The sequence below is a fragment of the Cinclus cinclus genome, chromosome 10, assembly GCF_963662255.1.
Source record: "Cinclus cinclus chromosome 10, bCinCin1.1, whole genome shotgun sequence".
NCBI lineage: Eukaryota > Metazoa > Chordata > Aves > Passeriformes > Cinclidae > Cinclus > Cinclus cinclus.
The window spans coordinates 23,845,934-23,864,052 of record NC_085055.1 but is presented as its reverse complement, the minus strand read 5'-3'; the positions used below and the strand labels follow the sequence as shown (position 1 = coordinate 23,864,052).

Here is an 18,119-nt window from a genome sequence, read left to right as displayed (position 1 = left end):
CCACTAGACCACATCACCCAGCACCAGGCCTTTTGAGCACCTCCACCACTTCCCTGGCAATCTGTTCTGATGCCTGACCTCCCGAACAGGGAAAAAGATGTTTCTAATATTTAATCTGATTCTCCCACCTCAGCTTAAAGCCATTTCCTCTGGTCCTCTCACTGAGACAGGGCAGAAGAGACTGGCCCCATCTCTATTACAGCCTCCTGCCAGGGAGCTGTGCAGAGCAAGGGGGTCCCTCCTGAGCTCCTGGAGACTAAACAACCCTGCCTGCCTCAGCCACTCCTCTAAGACAAGTTTTCTAAACTTCTCACAAGCATTGGTGCCCTTCGCTGGACACACTCCAGCACCTCAATGTCCTTTTCCAAGTGAGGGGCCCAAACCTGCATGCAGAACTTGAGGTGTGGCTTCACCCATGCGGAATACAGGAGATGATCACTTCCCTGATCCTGCTGGGTAAACTATTCTTGATACAGATATAGGCAAGAGCCTAGGAGTTGTGGGGTGGGAATCTGGTCATCCAGCAGCCCTTTGCTGGAGCAGCCTGGGTGAGATGATGTGACGTGACGTGAGGTGTGGCGGGGCAGGGTAGAGGAGCCTAGGGAGGGAAGGTGCTGAGGTGTGGCAAGGTGATGTGGAACCACACACAGAGCAAGGCAATGCTGAGGTAGCAGCTCCAGCCTCCACCTTGCCTGCTGTGCTGCTTCAGGTTAGGAAGAAACAGGCTCTGCCTGGTCCATAAGTCTTCTAGAGAACAGTACAATAAATCAGACCTCCAGAGAGACCTTGATAAATCAGAGGGCTGGACAATCACCAACTGTGTGAACTTCCAAAAGGGAAAGTGCTGGATTCTGCACCTGGGATGGAGAACCCCAATGTACCTACAAACTGGGGAACAGGACACTGGAAAGCAGTGTCATGGAAAGGGACCTGGGGGTCCTGGTCAATGGCAAGTTGAATACTAATCAGCAGTGCCCTGGCAACCAGGAGGGCCAACTATGTCCTGGTGGGCAGCAGGCACAGCATCACCAGCTGGGCCAGGATGGGGATTGTTCCAGCGTGCTCTGCTCAGAGGCCTCACCTTGGAGGGGGGAGTTTGGGACAACACAATATAAAACAGGCACTATTTGAGAGTGTCCAAAGGAGAGATGGAGGAGAGGATGGAGAAAAGCCTTGAGAAGCCATAGGAGAAGAGGCTGAGAACACAGTCTGTTCAAGCTGGAAGAGACTGACGGGAGACCTCACTGCAGTCTGCAATTTCCTCGAGAGGGAAAGAGGAGGGGCAGGCACTGAGCTGTGGTGACCAACGACAGGACCCGAGGCAATGTCCTGAAGGTGTGTCAGGGAACCTTTAGGTTGGGTATTAGAAAAAACTTCTTCATTAGAGGGTGGCTGGGCACTGGAATAGGCTCTCCAAGGAAGTGGCCGCATTACCACGCCTGATAAGAGTTCAAGGAGCATTCAGACAACACTCAGAGGTGTACATGGTGGGATTCCTAGGGATGGTCCGTGCAGAGCCAGTAGCGGGACTCGATGATCCCTGCGGGTCCCGTCCAACTCAGCATACTCTGTGATTCTGTGAAACCACGGCAGCGCCGGGCTTCCCGGCAGGAGCGCTGCTCCCCAAGGCGGCCGTGGCGGCGCTGCCACGCTCATCATGGCGGCACAGCAGGCACCGCCCACCCGACATGGCGGCCCCGGGGGGCTCTGACCCGGCGGCGCTGCCCACTGAGCACCGGCGACGGCAGCGGGAGCCACGGGGGCGCCCATCCACCCGCCATGCGGAGCGGCCCAGGAGCCGCGGGGAGCCGCGCCCGCCCTTTGCCATGCGGTGACCGAGCGGCTCCGCCGCCATCGACGGGAAGATGTCGCCCGGCTGCCCCGGAAGCGCTCGGGGAGGCGCCAACATGGCATGGCGGTGCTGGGCCCGTGCCGCGGGTCCGCGGCCGCACAGGTACCGCCGGCACGGGACGGGACGGGGAGGGTAAGGGAGGGAAGAGCCTGCGGCGGGCGGTGCTGACGGTTGGCGTGTTTCCCCCGCAGGCTGGCGGTGCTGCTGCTGCAGCCGCGGCGGGGTTTCCGCCGGGCGCGGCCGCGGCCCGAGGAGCCCCCGGCAGCCGCCGCCGAGGCGCGGCCCGGCCCGCCGCCCCCGCGCCGCAGCCTCTGCCCGCCGTCGCCCACCGCGGCCGCCGGCCGCCCCTCAGCGCGCCGCCTGCTGAAGCCGTTCCTGTTCGCCGTAGGGGTAAGTGGCTCCTGCGGGCCGGGTGCTGGGCCCGGCTCGGGGAGCGGGTCGCTAAGGAGCGTATTCCGTCTGTCTCAGGGGAATGCTCCCTTCCTGAGCTTCGCTTCTCGTTAACGCCGGGTTGTTGGCCAGATACTGTAGCGTTACACTGAGCTAATACAGAGTAACTCAAATCTATGGAAATACTGTAAAGGTATCCCAGTTTCATTCCATTTCTGTGAACTTCGTAATTTAATTGACCAGTTTTGTTTGTGAACCTTTTTGATAAAGCATCATCCCATGACACTGAACATTAAAGTAAACCTGAGGAAATGGCCTCGGGATGCTCAAAGAGAGATTTAGATTGGATGTTAGGGAGAAAAAACCAGAAGTGGTTTCAAAGCGTTGAAACTGGCTGCCCAGGGCAGCGGTGGAGTCCCCTTCCCTGAAAGTGTTCAGAGAACTCGTGATGTGGCACTCGAGGGCATGGTGGACTCACTGGTGGTATCGGCTTGACGTTTGGACTTCACGTTCTTAAAGGTGTTTTCCAGCCTTAAGGACTGTCGTGCTGTGAGTCCCGCTGCCGTGCTCGCAGCGCTCGGGGTGTGGCATTAGCCCGGGGTGCCCCCGGCTGCCTCGGGGCGCAGCGGTCGCTGAGCCTTCGTCCGCTGTCACCCAGTTCACAGGCTCGGCCTTCGGCTCCGCCGCCATCTGGCAGTATGAGTCGCTCAAGTCGCGCGTCCAGACCTACTTTGAGGAAGCTCGAGCGGACTGGATGGATAAAATGAGGCCGCAGAAGAGAGGCGACTTCAGAAAGCAGGTACACAGAGCCAGGCCCGGGCTGCTCGCGCAGGGGTGGATCCCTGCGGAGCTTCGAGGCACAGCTGCATCTCTCCTCTGGTGTGAGCATCGTTTATACAGCAGATACTTGTCCTGGTTTGTCGGATTTGGAACTTGGACAAATATTGACTTCTCAAAAAATTACAGTAGATAAGTTGACTTGCAAGGAAAACTGATAGAATTAGTTCTAGAAAACTGTAACTGGATGTTACTGCAAAAGTTGTAATGGAAAAATAGAGAAAAATACCATCTTCACCCAGAAGTGCAGGAAAGACAGGTCAGTAGTAGGAATTTGTCTAAATTAGGTACCATTTGCTTTTTCACCATAACATCCCCCCAAGCAAATGTTCTTTGTAAGTGCTCTCAAAAGTGATGAATTCCCATAGGATAGAGCTAGATAAAATTCTCAGTCTTATGCTTAAGACTTTTCATTGCTCTGGCTTCTGAAATGCATTTGTATTTTCAGCCTCTAAACCCTTAAAAGTACATGAGGTTTTAGAGGTTTTTTTTACTTTAAGAGCTGACATTTCCACACAAGTACTCTTGAGTTTGGGCAGCAAGAAGTGCTGCAAGATTTAGTTGGCATCCGAAAAGTAGCAGTCATTTAGTTTTTAATTAAGTGTACCTAAAACTCACTTAAACATTCATTTATGTTTGCATTTGTTTCAGGGTTACTACTGGCTTGTGATAGACTAGGCTTGATACTCTTTCAGGTCTGCTTGTCCGAGGGAAGTAGGGCTTAGTGTGGAGCTGGAGAGGCTCAGGGTCCTGGGTAGGACACACAGGAGCTGTTTTTCTAGTGTGTATGGTGCACACCAGCATTGCTGTGGAAGTGGACGTGGTGGGCAGCAGAGCTCCATGTGGCTCCTTGCTCATGGTCCCCACAAACCCCCAGTGGGCTGGGGAAAGAATCAAAACAAGAAAACTTGGGGGTAAAGATGAAACAATCACCAAAAATTGTTTTGTAAGTGCGAGAAGAGATGAGGAAACAAGTGATGCATAGGCTCGCCATGTCCTGCGGAAAGACCAGTGCACAACCAGCTCATGAGAAAAATACGTTAAACCTCCTGAAATCCCCTCTTTGTGGGGATGGCATTATTTGATAGAGGGTATCTCTGGTTAGTTCAGGTCATCTGCTTGGTTGTGTCCCCTTCCAGCCTGTTGCAACCTGCAGCAGCAGAGCAAGAAATGCAGAAGATCCTGATGTTGTGCAAACACCGTTCACCAAAATGTAGAACATTAGTGTTATCAGTACTCTCTTGGTCAAAAATCTAAAACACAGAACCAGGCAAAGTTGCTAGAAAGAAAATTACCTTTATCCCAGCATGCTTTATTGCTTGTTGTATATGAACTGCAGGGGAGATTACAATCAGCACTTAATATTTTTAAATAATTGTGCCTTTATACTTTTGTTTTCCTTCAAAACCTGAAGGGGAACATCTGGTGATTAGCTAACCAAAAAAGAAAACTAAACTGCCCTGTTGTTAATAGGCTTAAACTCCCACTCCCCATCTTCAATTACAGGGTAAGTTCTATTTCTAAGAGTCCAGGATTCCCCCTGTTGTTTATTAGGGGCATATAATAGGGGCATATAATCCTTGTATTTTAGAAAAACTACGTCTGTGTTCCTATACCGAAGAAAATCCTCTGCCAGAGAATTAAACAAAAAATGCATTGAATTTATTACTTTGATATCAAATAGTGAATACTTTTGTTTCAATACAGCATTATGTCCCCTGCCTCCAACCTGCAGATAATGGTTATGAGGTCTCCTCAACATGGTTGGAAGGTCATTGAGGTAGCAACAAAATATATGTCCAAAATGATTACAAAAGCTGAGGGGGTGCAATTGTCTGTGGGCTGACTGCGCTCAAAATAAACTTTTTCAGGGGTTTTAAACTTGGAGGAGGGCTGGGTGAACTGGACGCAAGGGGGAATGGATTCCACATCTTGTGAGCCACCTCTGCAAAAGTGATCCTGGCACAAAAGTGGAATCACTCAAAGGTGGGTGGTGTGATGTTAGACAGCATTAGGGTGAGGTTTAGTTGAGGCAGGATTTATGCTAACTTTGGCTAATCTGCTAAAGTCAGCATTATGGGCCAGATCTTTGGTTAATGCAAGCAGGGTAAACCCATTGGAGTTGTGTAAAAGGATATAACCCCATTCTCTTTGAAGAAACCCTTCATCCATATTGGGGTATCTTATGAAAAGGAGGGTAGATAGCTGTTCTTCAGTAAGGAAATGTCAACTTGAAAAGCTAAAGCAATCAGAAGTAAAAAAATTTGAAACCGAATTATTTGTAGATTTCAAACAAATGCTTTAAATTCTTAAAAACATATGAGCTTACATGGCTGTTTTTGAAATTGCAAGTGCTTCCCGGTAGCACTGATGGACAACAATTCTGTTTCAGGTTAACAGCTGGTGGAATAACCTGACTGAGGGTCAGCGGACTGTGACAGGTTTGTGTTAGCTTACAAGTATTAGACATTCACAGGAAGAGAAATATGGCAAACAGGTACAGTATATTAAAACAGATGGCTTTCATACCATGTTTAGGTTGTTGAGCACAAAGCATGTGTAAATTTACACCTGCGCGTACACTATTTCTTACACTTCCTTCTCACAAACTATTTTTGTATGCCTTTAAAATGATCTTGTGCATCTGTGTGAGAGAGTGTGGAGGATTAAGTAGAATCCTCCCCCAGCAATATTTTTCTCACAAATTACAAAAAACAGCAAATGCTTTTAGAAGAAATAGATGTATATATTCCTCTCATAAAAGTGGGAATTAAATGCCCTACACGTTTGCAGTATGACATATGAAAAGTAGCAAAAAATTAGCCTTTGAGCTTTAATTGGTTTGCCTAATGCCAGCTGAAATCCCCGACATAAATGTAATGTGTGAAACAAACTTGAGAAGTTGATTCGAATCCAATAGCTGAGCCCTGTCTCCTGCTACGTATTTTACATTAAGTATTTACTGAATCTGTATTAACAGGTTGTTAGTGTAAGGTTACTTAAATGCTATTTCTCTGCAATTTAACAGTTATTTTCACCTCCGATGTTTCCAGCTATTATAAAACATTTTAAATACCTAAATGCTTGGATAGAAATAGAGAAGGCACTTTAAATAAGAAATAATACATTTTCATTATGTTTCAAATAATTTACACTCTTACTCAAAGTAAAGTAAGATTGCAGTAACATCTGTGAAGTAAAAAGCTGTGCGTTACCCAAAGGTCATTATACCCCAGCAGTGCCAATTCAACTTTACAATTTTCTTAAAACCAAAGCTCCCCCTCAGAAATGAACAGGAGGTAGACTATGTATTTGTATGGTTCCCCCAGTCTTCTCTTCTTCTGCAGTTAAATGCAACTGTGCAGTAGATTTGGAAAGAAACATTTGGAAACAAACAGCAAGAGAGGCAGGAAATGGGACCTCTTAGCTGGCTCCTGTTTCATTGACTCTGCAATAGAATATAGCAGTTTGAAAACATAACTTGGACCTTCTCAGCACAGATCTTTCTGGACTGTTGGATTCATTACACTATATGTTAGAACAGTTGCAGTTAAATGTCATATTTCTGAATGACTTCCACTATATAAATGTACATTTCAGTATTTTTCATTGCTTTTTCTAAACTGTATACAAAGTAAGAAGTGGATATTTCTTTTAATGGAGTTGTGAAGAAAAAATACAATTGTGCAAGCTGCCTTTTTAAATACTTGCTTTCAGTAAGCATTATGGTGGATTACATTTGTAATTTGCTTTTATGCTTTCTTTTCCCCTCTTGATAGGTATTATAGCTGCAAACGTCTTTGTATTCTGTTTGTGGAGAGTGCCTGGCATGCGACGGATAATGTTTACATATTTCACCTCAAATCCATCCTCCAGTAAGTGAACAATAATTTTGGTGGCTTTCCTACACAGCGATGTAATAGAACCTCTGATGACACTGCAGAAGACTCAGGTGGCACGTGGCTAACTTAGAGCTCCATCATCCTCAAGCAATCTCAGTCATGCTCAAACACATTATTCCATCTAGGCAGGAAATGGTTTGAGGGGAAGAATGTTAGGAGTAACGGATCTGATTTTTTAAAACAAACACAACTGGTGCTTTTCTAAATATTGTAACATCAGAACTGTTGCCTGCTATCTCACCTTTTCCTGCATTCAGTGGGATGCAGCTCCTGCCTGAAAAAAGGTGAGAGTTGCTCTTCCCAGTGACATGAGCCAAACTTCTTTCTTGGACAGAGTGCAAGTCAAGCCACTGAGCAAAGGAGGAAAACAAACTGTAATACATAATGCCATTCATAAACTGGACTCAAATGTGACTATTTCCCCCCTTTAATGTTCTGTGGGATGCAAATAGAACCATCATCAGTCACATGCATATGTGCTTTCATCAGTACACAAGCATCAGTCTGTAGGTTTTGTAGAGTCCTTGCTTCAAAGCTTTGCTTTGAGTCACATTAAGAAAACCCAAACAAACCCAAGCACTAACTTAGCTTTTACTGTGTGTGGAATGTGTTCGAGATAATCAGCTAGGGAAAAAAATTACAAATATTTAACAGCAGAAAAATGGGCTTTCATTTCTATAGCAGAGAAAAGAATTAAAAGGACAAGGAGACAAACATGTTTGGAAAGTACTTCCTGCTGTTCTCTTAATTTCTGCTGAAAATGTGGAAACTCTACCAGTTCCCCCACACACTCCAAAGCTAAAGACATCTGCTACCCAGATCTGAGCATGTCACCCCAAACACTCCTATTTTAAATGATGTTGTCCTTCAAACCTGCTAATTGGTTTGTTTGCATTTTCAGTGAGGAAAGCTAATGGCTTTTCCAAAAGGAAAACCTTTTTTTCTCTGAGTTCATCTTTGTTGCAAATTCATTTTATATGGCAGCTCATGTATTAAACATCCTTCACCATATACATACATAAATAGAATACCTTTTTTATTTTTCAAAGCATAGGACACATATCATAAGATAATGTTTCCTATGAAACAATCCCCAGTAGGTAACTAAGACTGTTATTACAGCTTGCATATCTTTGGGGTGTATGTTCTACCTTTCCAAAAGGCATTGCTTGGAATTTGAAATTTGTTCCATTGCTGGATTTATTACCTAGCTTGTATTTGAGAATCTAGGCATAATTAGCCTATAGTGTCTCATGGTAAATTTCTAGTCTACATGACATGTATTTGAAACAAATTAAAATACTGACTTCATTGCTTTTCTGTTTTGTAGGAGCCCTGTGTTCTCCCATGCTGCTCTCTACGTTTAGTCACTTCTCTCTCTTCCACATGGCAGCAAATATGTATGTTCTGTGGAGCTTTTCCAGCAGCATTGTCTCTCTTCTGGGTTGTGAGCAGTTCATTGCAGTATATCTTTCTGCTGGTAATGTTAAATATATGTATTTACAGCACTTAAAAAATACAAATACGTGTTCATACAAGTGAACTGTGTGCTTGGTTAATAGATACATGATGACATATGGCCATTGTTCAGTCCCACACATTGCTTTATACTAAAGCCAGAACTACTTTGCTGTTGTACAGCTTTTTGGTGGGTTTAAGATAGTGGGCTTTGAAATATGATAAAACCGTATCCGGTTTTAATTCCTGCTTTACTACCAAAATAAAATAGCTCTTTATACAGTCTCTTGAAATTTTTGTGGCAAAAGATGACAGTTAATTTGTACTTTCTGATGCTGGTGTGCATTGCTGCCATCATTTCCAATAGTAATTTCTCTTTTTCAGGGGTTATCTCCACTTTTGTCAGTTATGTTGCTAAAATGGCCACAGGAAGGTTTGAGCCATCCCTTGGAGCTGTAAGTATCTTGGAAAATGAGAGACTAATAATGATCTTTGAAGGCAATTTGAAAGCCTGTTGTATTCTTTAACCTCTTTAAAAAGCCAAGTGTATATTTGGGGTAGTGGAAACTAGAAAGCTTTATCAGAATCAAGTAGCCAGGTACGAACTGGTTCTCCTGTGCAACAGCTTGCCTGTTCTTCAGATACCTCTGCTGCAGCAGCTGCCCACAACTAACACCACGTAATGCTGAGGGTTGTAAATGAGTCCTGAACAGCGGGAGCTCTTGTGCCTGAGCAGATCAGTTATGTAACTTACTGCAGAAATGGTATTTCATAATTGTGTATTGTAATTAAAAATAGAATACTTTGGAAAGAGATAATGTAATCAGATAATCAAACTCAGCATGTGATCCCAGTGGAAGTTGTAGGGCATGCTGTGCGGGAAGGACAGCACTCCTGCCAAAAGTCTCACCCGATGAACAATGTGAAGCAGGCTGAGGAGCTCCTCTAGCTGCCAATTCTTTCCAAGTGTTTTTAGTAGTAGAATGTTTTACAGCACTTAACTTGCTTCAAATTTGAGGTTAATTTAAACATTTGCCAGGTTTAAAGGCTTAACTTACTATACTAAATAATTTTGATAAAAGCCTAAAGTCAGATTCTCATTATTCTGTTAGAATGAAAAAAATGTCAGCTGTTTAGAAGTTAGAACTTTGGAAATACGGTCTGTGTGTTGCCCCTTTGTCTTATGAATTAACTTTATCTAAAGCAAGTTACTTTCCCTTAATCTTACTGAACTGAAATTACCATACAATGCATTAGTTTACTGCATTCAGAGCCTTTCTGCTGAGATTATGTCAGGGATACAAAAGCCCATGGTCAATTTAGTCCAAGGAATTACTTGTTTCATTGTCAAAAGATTTTTGTCCCTGTCCATCTGTTATTTTCTTTGGTTTTGTACAAGCATCAGAATGATTCCCTTCATCAGATGTGTCTGTGCTTGATTATTACATATTAGATGTCTAGGGTTTACTTGGGGAAAAGCACATTTACAGAAATTGTTATCTTAAATTTGGGAGTGGGTATTTCTTAATTTCATAAGAGGATTTGAAGGATGTTCTTTGCCAGTATTTATAATTCCAGATATTGAAATTAAATAGTGGTGTCTTGTTTTATTTTTATTCTGAACTGTTCTCTGGTGTTTTATACTTTGAGGCTTTCCATAAGGCTGCATTTGAAAATAAAAGCCAGAAAGGAAAACACGTTCACCTGCCTAAAAATCTATTTCCCCTTATCTAACATCTCAGCTTGCTTTGATGTATTTTCCTGTGTTTCCAGTCAGGAGCTATAATGACTGTCCTTGCAGCTGTGTGTACGAAGATGCCAGAAGCAAAACTGGCCATCATACTTCTTCCGATGTTCACATTTACAGCAGGAAGTGTAAGTGTGTTTGAACTTCAAAGAAATGCTACTCTCAAAACGTTTTCCCCCTACTTCTTCAGTATCTGAGCTTGTGTCCTCTTCCTCTGTATTTCTAAGCTGTTACATTTATTTTGAAAGAGCAGAGGGATCATGGTAGTCTCAGGGGCTGATTCTGAATTGTTGCAGCCTAGCAGAATCATTACAGCAGAGTGTGGTGAATTCAGAATTATTCTAAATTCCATCCTCCATGGGTCTGTTTCAGATCTAATCCCAAGAAGTGAAAGAAGTTGGGTGGGAGTCAGGTTCACCCGTCTGAGGAAACCTACATACACATCCTGTTCTTTCTGATGGGTGATATTTTTTATAGCAGCACTTGAAACAAGCTGATGTAAAACTGGTACGTGGTCTTTAAAGAAAAATTTATCAAGATGAGAAACACAAAATTTCACTTCTCAAGATTATATTCCAGCCCTGGAGGAATATTTGCCTCCTCTTTTGCATTTCATCTTTTGATACTTTTAGGAAAACCGTTGGAATTAGAAGTAGCCTACTGAGACTTGTCTTCATGCGTAGTACTAGGACTCCTGCTTTTTTGGTTGCATTAAGTTCTTTTATGCACATCCACTGCCACATTTAAGAAAAGCTTCTCATGTATATCTCAACTTGCTTTAATAAGTTAATCATCTTTGGTCTGCTACTTAAAAGGTGTTTTACTGCTTAAACCAGTTAAGCCAGGTCATTCCAAGATCATGAGATTTAATACTTTTTGTAAGTGAAGCTTATATAGATTTGAACAAACATTCTTAGATGTAGCCTTCATGTTTTTCTTGCACTTCTGCTTGAGTTGACCTGGGGTTTTTTGGGGGTTTTTTGCGTGCTACCCTTTTCGCATGCTATCCACGCATTTCTTAAAAAAGGTGGCCAGGGTGGAAATACAGGCAGAACCACAGAGAGCATTGCCATGAGCAAGTTCTTACTGCAACAGCAAAACAAGAACAATATCAGCTATTGCAGTAGAAACATTGGACTGATTTTAGCCCTTCTATATAATTGTTTAGATAAACTTTACAGACTCCTTTCATCTACCTTACCTATACTGTAATGGGCTTTCAAATTAAACAAGCCAGTATAGCAATGGAGCTTCTATTCTAACACCTATGCTTAAGGAAAGAAACCCTGCCTAAAGTTCCATTTCATCCTAGCATTAAATCTGTCAGTCTTTCTGAAATGAGGCATTTAGTAAAATCTTGTGTATTGACAGTTACAGTACCTTGTGTCTCCTGAAGATGGTACAGCAGCAGTTCATGCTGCTCTGGCTCTGGAGTTGTTCACTGTCATCCTGATTTTCTGCCTTCCAACAAATGTTTTTATCAGATAAGATAACAGGGATGCTGCCGCACGTGTTCCATCCACTAGAAGGTTGTGCTCAGGAGCACGGATGCACATAAATCTAAGCTACATAAGAATTAGAGAATGAAAGTGTTGCAATTACATATTTTGTGTTGTCTTTTATAGTATGTACTCTTTCAAGTAATTTGTTTCCTCCTGACCTGAAGTTTGGAATGTATTTGTAGCTTTAGAAATTAAGATTGGAAGAGACTGTGAGTGTTTGAAAAGGACACATTCCCACCCTGCACTATTCTGTAGCTGCTCACATCTGTATTTTGACAGCACAATACAGCTGGAGACTGTCTTGTTTTAAAACAATTTTTAATAGTAATTTCTTTGTTATAAAATCTGTAGGATGTTTTCTGATTCCAAATTTTTGCTCTGTGCTAGAATAGGAAACTGTTACGATTGGCCATTTTATGCTGTGACTGATCCTGTCCATTCCGTGTTCTCTCCTTTCTAGGCTTTAAAAGCCATAATTGCATTTGACACTGCAGGGCTTGCTTTAGGCTGGAGACTTTTTGACCATGCTGCACACCTTGGGGGAGCTCTCTTTGGAATGTAAGTGTATTTACTAACTCTGTTTTGTGTTTAAATTAATCCTGTCTTTTTCTCTCTTCCTATATTGCTGAAGTGTAGTGTTTTTTTTGTAAAGTTGTCTTAACTAGCAATAAGTACAACTCACTGTTACCCTTTTAGTCCTCTAAAATTTCATGGAAAACACTGTTAACAGATGAACTGAAATAATAGGGCTGAACTACCTTAGAATCATGAATTAGATGTCAGGTGGTCCTGTAACCATAACATGGGCTGGCTGTCTCTGTCCTGCTCTTGCCAGCACATTGAAGAGAGTCACAGGGCAGAAAAGATTCTCAAAAAACTCAGAATGGACAAATTAAAATAACTTTAAAGAGCTAAAAAAAGGTCTTTGTGTCAGTGTTTTTCCTCTGCCAATTTACAGAGAGCTACAGGGTTAATAAAACCTCAGACCAAATTCCTTTGAACAGACTCTGGTGCAGTTTTCTCAGTGTTGCTGTACTGCCTTTGTGGAAAGCCTTCCTAATTAGTAAGAACTACTAGAAACAAGTTTGTAGGAAACAGTTCTGTATTGTTCCATGTTTGAGCTACGTGGCTTTTTCCCCTCCTTCCCAATTACACACCTATTGCTAAGTGCATTTTTCAATATTTCATGTAGGCATTTGAAAAGCCTACCTGAGATTTCACTAGGTCAAACTTAAAGGCAAACCAGCTTGTAGACCAAATAGTTCCCTATTTCTTGGCTTTGGTGTCAGTAAGCTCTGTGCTGTACAGTCCCCCTTTCTCCCCTTCTCTGGTACAACAAATGCATCACATGTAGTCGTGCTGATTCATAACTGCTTTCTGTCCTGATGGATCTGTATCAGCTTGTTCATTGTAACTTAGGAACAATCTGCGTTTATAGTGCAGATTCACATATTAAAAGAGGATAGCAGTTGCAGTAAAAATGGTCTGGAGTTGGCAAGTTTCTTTCTTTCCTCACCTACATATGTTTTACCTGTTTGTTCTACTCAGTGATGATTTTGGTCACGTCATCCTGAAAGAGGGCTATGCTGAATGGCCAAAGTATTTTCTACACATTGCCTTCCACTTAAGAAAGCAGCTGTATGATTTAAAGGAATGGCCAGTTCACTGGCTGCTGGCTCACAGAAAAGTGCTTTTGTTCCTCAGGACTCAGGTGTGGAGTTGGGCTTGGGAGAGAACCTTCATCCTATTTCCATGTGATTGCTTCCCCTTATGCCTCTCCACCATAACCTCCATAGCTTAATCACTTATGTTGATATTCATGTATTAGCATATATAATTGCCTGTGAATATAAACAAAGCTGGAACACGGATAGATTAATCTTTAGGTGCATATAGAAGAAAATTCAGTTTGAATGGAGCATGGTTGTTCTTTATGGTGCAGTTGTATTTATATAGGAGAAGAAAGAACATTTTTCCATGGTGTGTCAGTAAGGATCAGCACAAGCAACAGAACTGTTTTAACAGTCTTTTAAATCAAAATAATTTTTTATGTCTTTCTAAGTAGGAAGCACACAGCTTGAAATTAAAGGCATGAAAACTGTTCATTCTCAGGACTGAGACAAGCAAGAACAATGAAGTTAACAGTCAAGAGAACGAGTGGCTTATCTGCCATTTTCTAAGCATGTTGTTCTTTGTGCCTTAGTTTATCTTGTCTCTTACACTGAGTATTTACTTGGTTTCAATGCTCAGCCTGTTTTCCCTCAGGTGCAGAGAGAAGTCTCAGTTGACTTTAACTTTGACTTTCTTTCCCAGGTGGTACGTGACTTACGGCCATGAGCTCATATGGAAGAACAGAGAACCACTGGTGAAAGCTTGGCATGAAATGAGGACAAAGAGCACAGGAAAGGGAGGAGGTGGAAGATCTAACTGATTCTAATCCTAGAGATTCCTTGTGCCCAAGTGGTATCTTACTTGAAGACATGGGATTGAATTGGTTTTGAAGGTTTTCTTGCTACTCCACATTAAGCCTCTAAGGAGCTGAGGTTTCTAATGTAACAAAATTATGTTACAAAAATGCATATCCATCGACAATGAACTCTGACAAAGGTGGAACAATAAAGGTTTTTATCCTGTTACTTTCTGAGGTAACAGTCTGCATTACCTTTTTAAAAGTGGAATAAAACATGTTTTTCAATTAAGTGATATAACTCTCTGTCAAAAAAAAAAAAAGGGTACCACTGGTTAAAACTTAGGAAGATAAACATTTTCAGAACTGAGGAAGTTAATGGATCACACATACCTCTAATATCTGCCAGACAATACAAGGCACTTTCCTAGAAGGGAAAGCAGGACTCAAATAAGGCTAATATGGTAAAGTTCAGTGTTTTTTATTGGTGAAAAGATTGGATGAAGTGAGGCAATGGTCATGTTTGATTTGAAACTTGAAATACCTGAAGCAATACTGGATTGTTGCCAAAGCTTATGTACTGGTTTAATGGTCCAGCTTGTGGTTTTCATTTCTGTTGAGTTCCAACAAGCTTTCAGATGCTGTTAGATTGTACTACAGTGAAATATTCCTTTCGTAATTATGTGCAGGGGAAGAATGACATACATGTGATTTTTGATATTCTAAACTGAGTTACACTACTTTCTGTATTCTTTCATGGCGTTGATTTGGGGGTGGGGTGGAGGGGTGTTCTTTAGGCTGTGCTGTATTGTTCGTTTCCTTTAAGGTTTTTCAAAGAATTTTAAACCTGTAACATCTGTTTCTGAATCTGCCAGTTTTAGAAAATAAGCAGCTTCAGCCAAAATTGATGTGGTGCCTGAGATCAGCACACTAACCAGAAGTAACTACTAAAGTAAACGTAAGGGTACTACCATGACCAATGTTCCTATTTTACAAGTGAAAACTGGATTTGGGGTGTGCTTCTACTCTGTGCCTGTTGTGCAGGGGTGACACTGAACCCATTTACAAAAGGCTGAGGAATCTGACCAGACAGAAGCTAGTGGGTTCAAGCCCTTAACTCTTTCCTGTCAGCTGAGTTAGTCCTTCCACATAGGCTGCCCTGCCAAAGAATGTGTTGCATTTGTAAGAAGCACCTTGTGGGTGTTTTTACTTCTACAGCAGTGCCTCACATAACATAATAATGCTAAGTGGCACCAGCTTTAATAAATGATGGAGTACAAAACTGATGTAAACTCCCTGTCCCAGGCCAGTACTTGTTTAGTTTTTTTTTTCTTGATTAGAAAAATGAGGCACTTGAGGATTTGTAACTTCACATGCCTGTCAAACACTGAAAAATGAAGGAGCTGGAGTACCTAAATATTCCTTTGCTCTGCTCCTGAAGTTTTCTGGCTTTCAGTTTCCAGTCTTATCACTTTCCTGCTCTGGGGTGTGGTATTCTGGTCAAGCATGCCAATTCTCAGAGCTTCAGCCACACTGCAGCCCTGCCTGCAGCAGAGAGAGGGCAGCTGAACACACAGTGAAAGCACCACGGCCAGGGAGAAGGCAGCAGCAGATGATGGCCACTGAACAGGCTCATCCTAAGGGAGCATTTCATGCCAGAGAAGCTCAAAAGCCATACCTCAGACTTACTTCACATGCTGGGTTTGCATCTACTGTGTTTGTCCACTCCTTTTTTCCTCCCCATTTCTCTTCCTTGTGTTACCTCTTGTCAACTCAACAACTTAACCTTGTCTCTTCAACAATTACGTATTTGCTGAGTTTTTCAGAGATCCTGACTGAAAGCAGCAGGGAATAATGATGCAGGAAATACAGTGCATAAAACCTGAAGAACATATTTTACAGGTCTAGTAGGATAAGCCAAGCTTGCAATTAAGTTCTTCAACATAGCACCAGTACCTCCTGGCCTTGTGTTATCTGCAGAGAGTGGAGTGCCACTTGTGCTGTGTTAGACCTCCCTGCAGCGTATTGCTGCACCCTTTCAGCTTGCAGGAAGGGACTCAAAGCATCTGAAAAAAATCCTGGAAATGCCACAGAGGTTTGGAAGTCACCAGCTTTTAAGCCAGTGACTGTCATTTGAGGCTTTGATGCCTAAGCTTCACCTTAAATTTAGGCATAAGAGCATTCACCCTTCTAAAGGCTGCTCAGTATCTCAATTTTCCTCATTTATAGAGGTGCTAGAGGTGTGCACCATATGTAAGGTTGTACAAAAATCTTCACTAAGCAGTGGGTTTCATATAATTTTGTACCTGAGCTGTTCTGCAGCATTGTCTGGGAATGACAAACTATCTTTTCTGTCCAAAATGACTTTAAAACTGCAACAGGAAAACCAGTTCTCAAGTCACTCGGGCAAAGAATGCCCCGTAATTACAACAGCTCACTAAAGTATATAAGATACCTTTCTGGCAAGCAAATGCCCTTCTTGCAAAATGTGGCATCAGCACGTGTCACCATTTAGTCACACCTTTGACTGACAAAGAAATTAAAAGAATGATAAAAAAGCCAAAAATCCAACCGTAGGAAAAAAAAACAACAAAAAGAACCAATCACCGTAAACAAAACCAACCACATGGAAAGACTTTCCCCTCCTTTTTCAAAGAGATTATTGTGAATAAAAATACAATGTGGTGATTATGTGGACACTTGGCAGAGACAACAGCTAGTGTTTGTCTAGGAAAACAGCAGTAAGTACAAAGTCATGGTTAATCATGTAGAGACACAATTCATCCTTTTTCAGTGTCTTTAAAGTCTGCTTTAGCCTTGCTATGTTTAAGGAATAATTTGTTTCAGTGATCTGCTTTATTGGAATTTCATTTTAGTGTTAAAACTGTTTGAGCTTTCAGCCCCCATTCCTGGCAGCAAGAGCTGTTTTGCTTTTTGATTTGATGGCCTTTGTCTTAGTGTTGCAGTATTCCACCCCTCCTCCCAAGCTTTTAATCATGACAAATCTTCTAAAAGCAGACAACTTTTTAATCTCATCCAGCATCTTCTGGTTTCCTGTCTGAGTTAGCCTTTGTGCCAATTTCATCCTACAAGCTGTGATGAGCAGCTGCTCAAAGCACTCCCTGATGCTGTAGGTGGGCTCTGAGACATGCAGTGCCAGAGCTGAACTCAGTACTAGGAAGCGTCAGGCACAGGATGAGCAGAGACATCCGATTTGTTCACCAATGTATTTTGCTAAGTCAGGCCTAGGAACAAGCATCAGAGCATCATTTGTACTGTGCCAGTGCTAACATGATAAAACAGATGTTCTGTTTTCTCTCATGGCTGAAAAGTCTGTTTCTCTTTACCTGATAATATTTATTTTTTAAAAATACAATCTAGAATAGAGCAGTTCCAGAAAACCAAGAGCAGTAGAAAATTAATAAATGTCTCCCTGTATATTCCTAAAAGTAGAATTACATTTATGGGGTTTTCAGACAACAAATGAAACACAGAATGCAACGGCCTATATAGTATTGTGACAAGAGTTCTGTGTTGGGATCAAAATGTTTTTACCTAATATTTCTGAGTCTCCTTGCCCCAGCTGACATGTGAGGAGGGGGGATGGTGAAATCAAAATTTAGCAGCAGGGGCAAGTGCTAAATCAGATATTTAGGACAACAGGATCATCAGCAAAGGAATTTCTTTTTATTCCATGATTGCATTTCAGAGAGAAGTCAAACACTCAAGGAAAGGTTCTGCCCCAGTCTATACACACATTTCTAGTCCTCCTTCACCCCAGGAGCAGGTGCAAATCTGGACTGGAGTGAGGTGCTAATACACTAGCATAGAACCTGCTTAGCTGAAAAAAAGCAATAAATCTTACCTTCTCAAATTCCATTGCATAATTAACTTCTTACTAAAGCTTCACAGAATGGTGTGGGTTGGGTTGGAAGGGACCTTAAAGATAATTTCGTTCTACCCCACTACCATGGGGAGGGACACCTTCCACTATCTCAGGTAGCTCCAGGCCCATCCAACCTGG

The 18,119-nt window shown here is 42.4% G+C and overlaps 1 protein-coding gene across 1 annotated transcript; it reads left to right on the top strand.

The window, feature by feature from the left end:
• The first annotated feature begins 1,907 nt into the window (after positions 1-1,907).
• PARL (presenilin associated rhomboid like) lies at positions 1,908-14,528 on the top strand. The gene is made up of 10 exons (XM_062499069.1): positions 1,908-1,954; positions 2,044-2,242; positions 2,901-3,041; positions 5,472-5,520; positions 6,859-6,954; positions 8,312-8,461; positions 8,824-8,894; positions 10,213-10,314; positions 12,149-12,246; positions 14,002-14,528. The coding sequence occupies exons 1-10, from the start codon at positions 1,908-1,910 to the stop codon at positions 14,117-14,119; spliced, it is 1,071 nt and encodes a 356-aa protein (XP_062355053.1). The 3' UTR covers positions 14,120-14,528.
• The last annotated feature ends 3,591 nt before the right edge of the window (positions 14,529-18,119 follow it).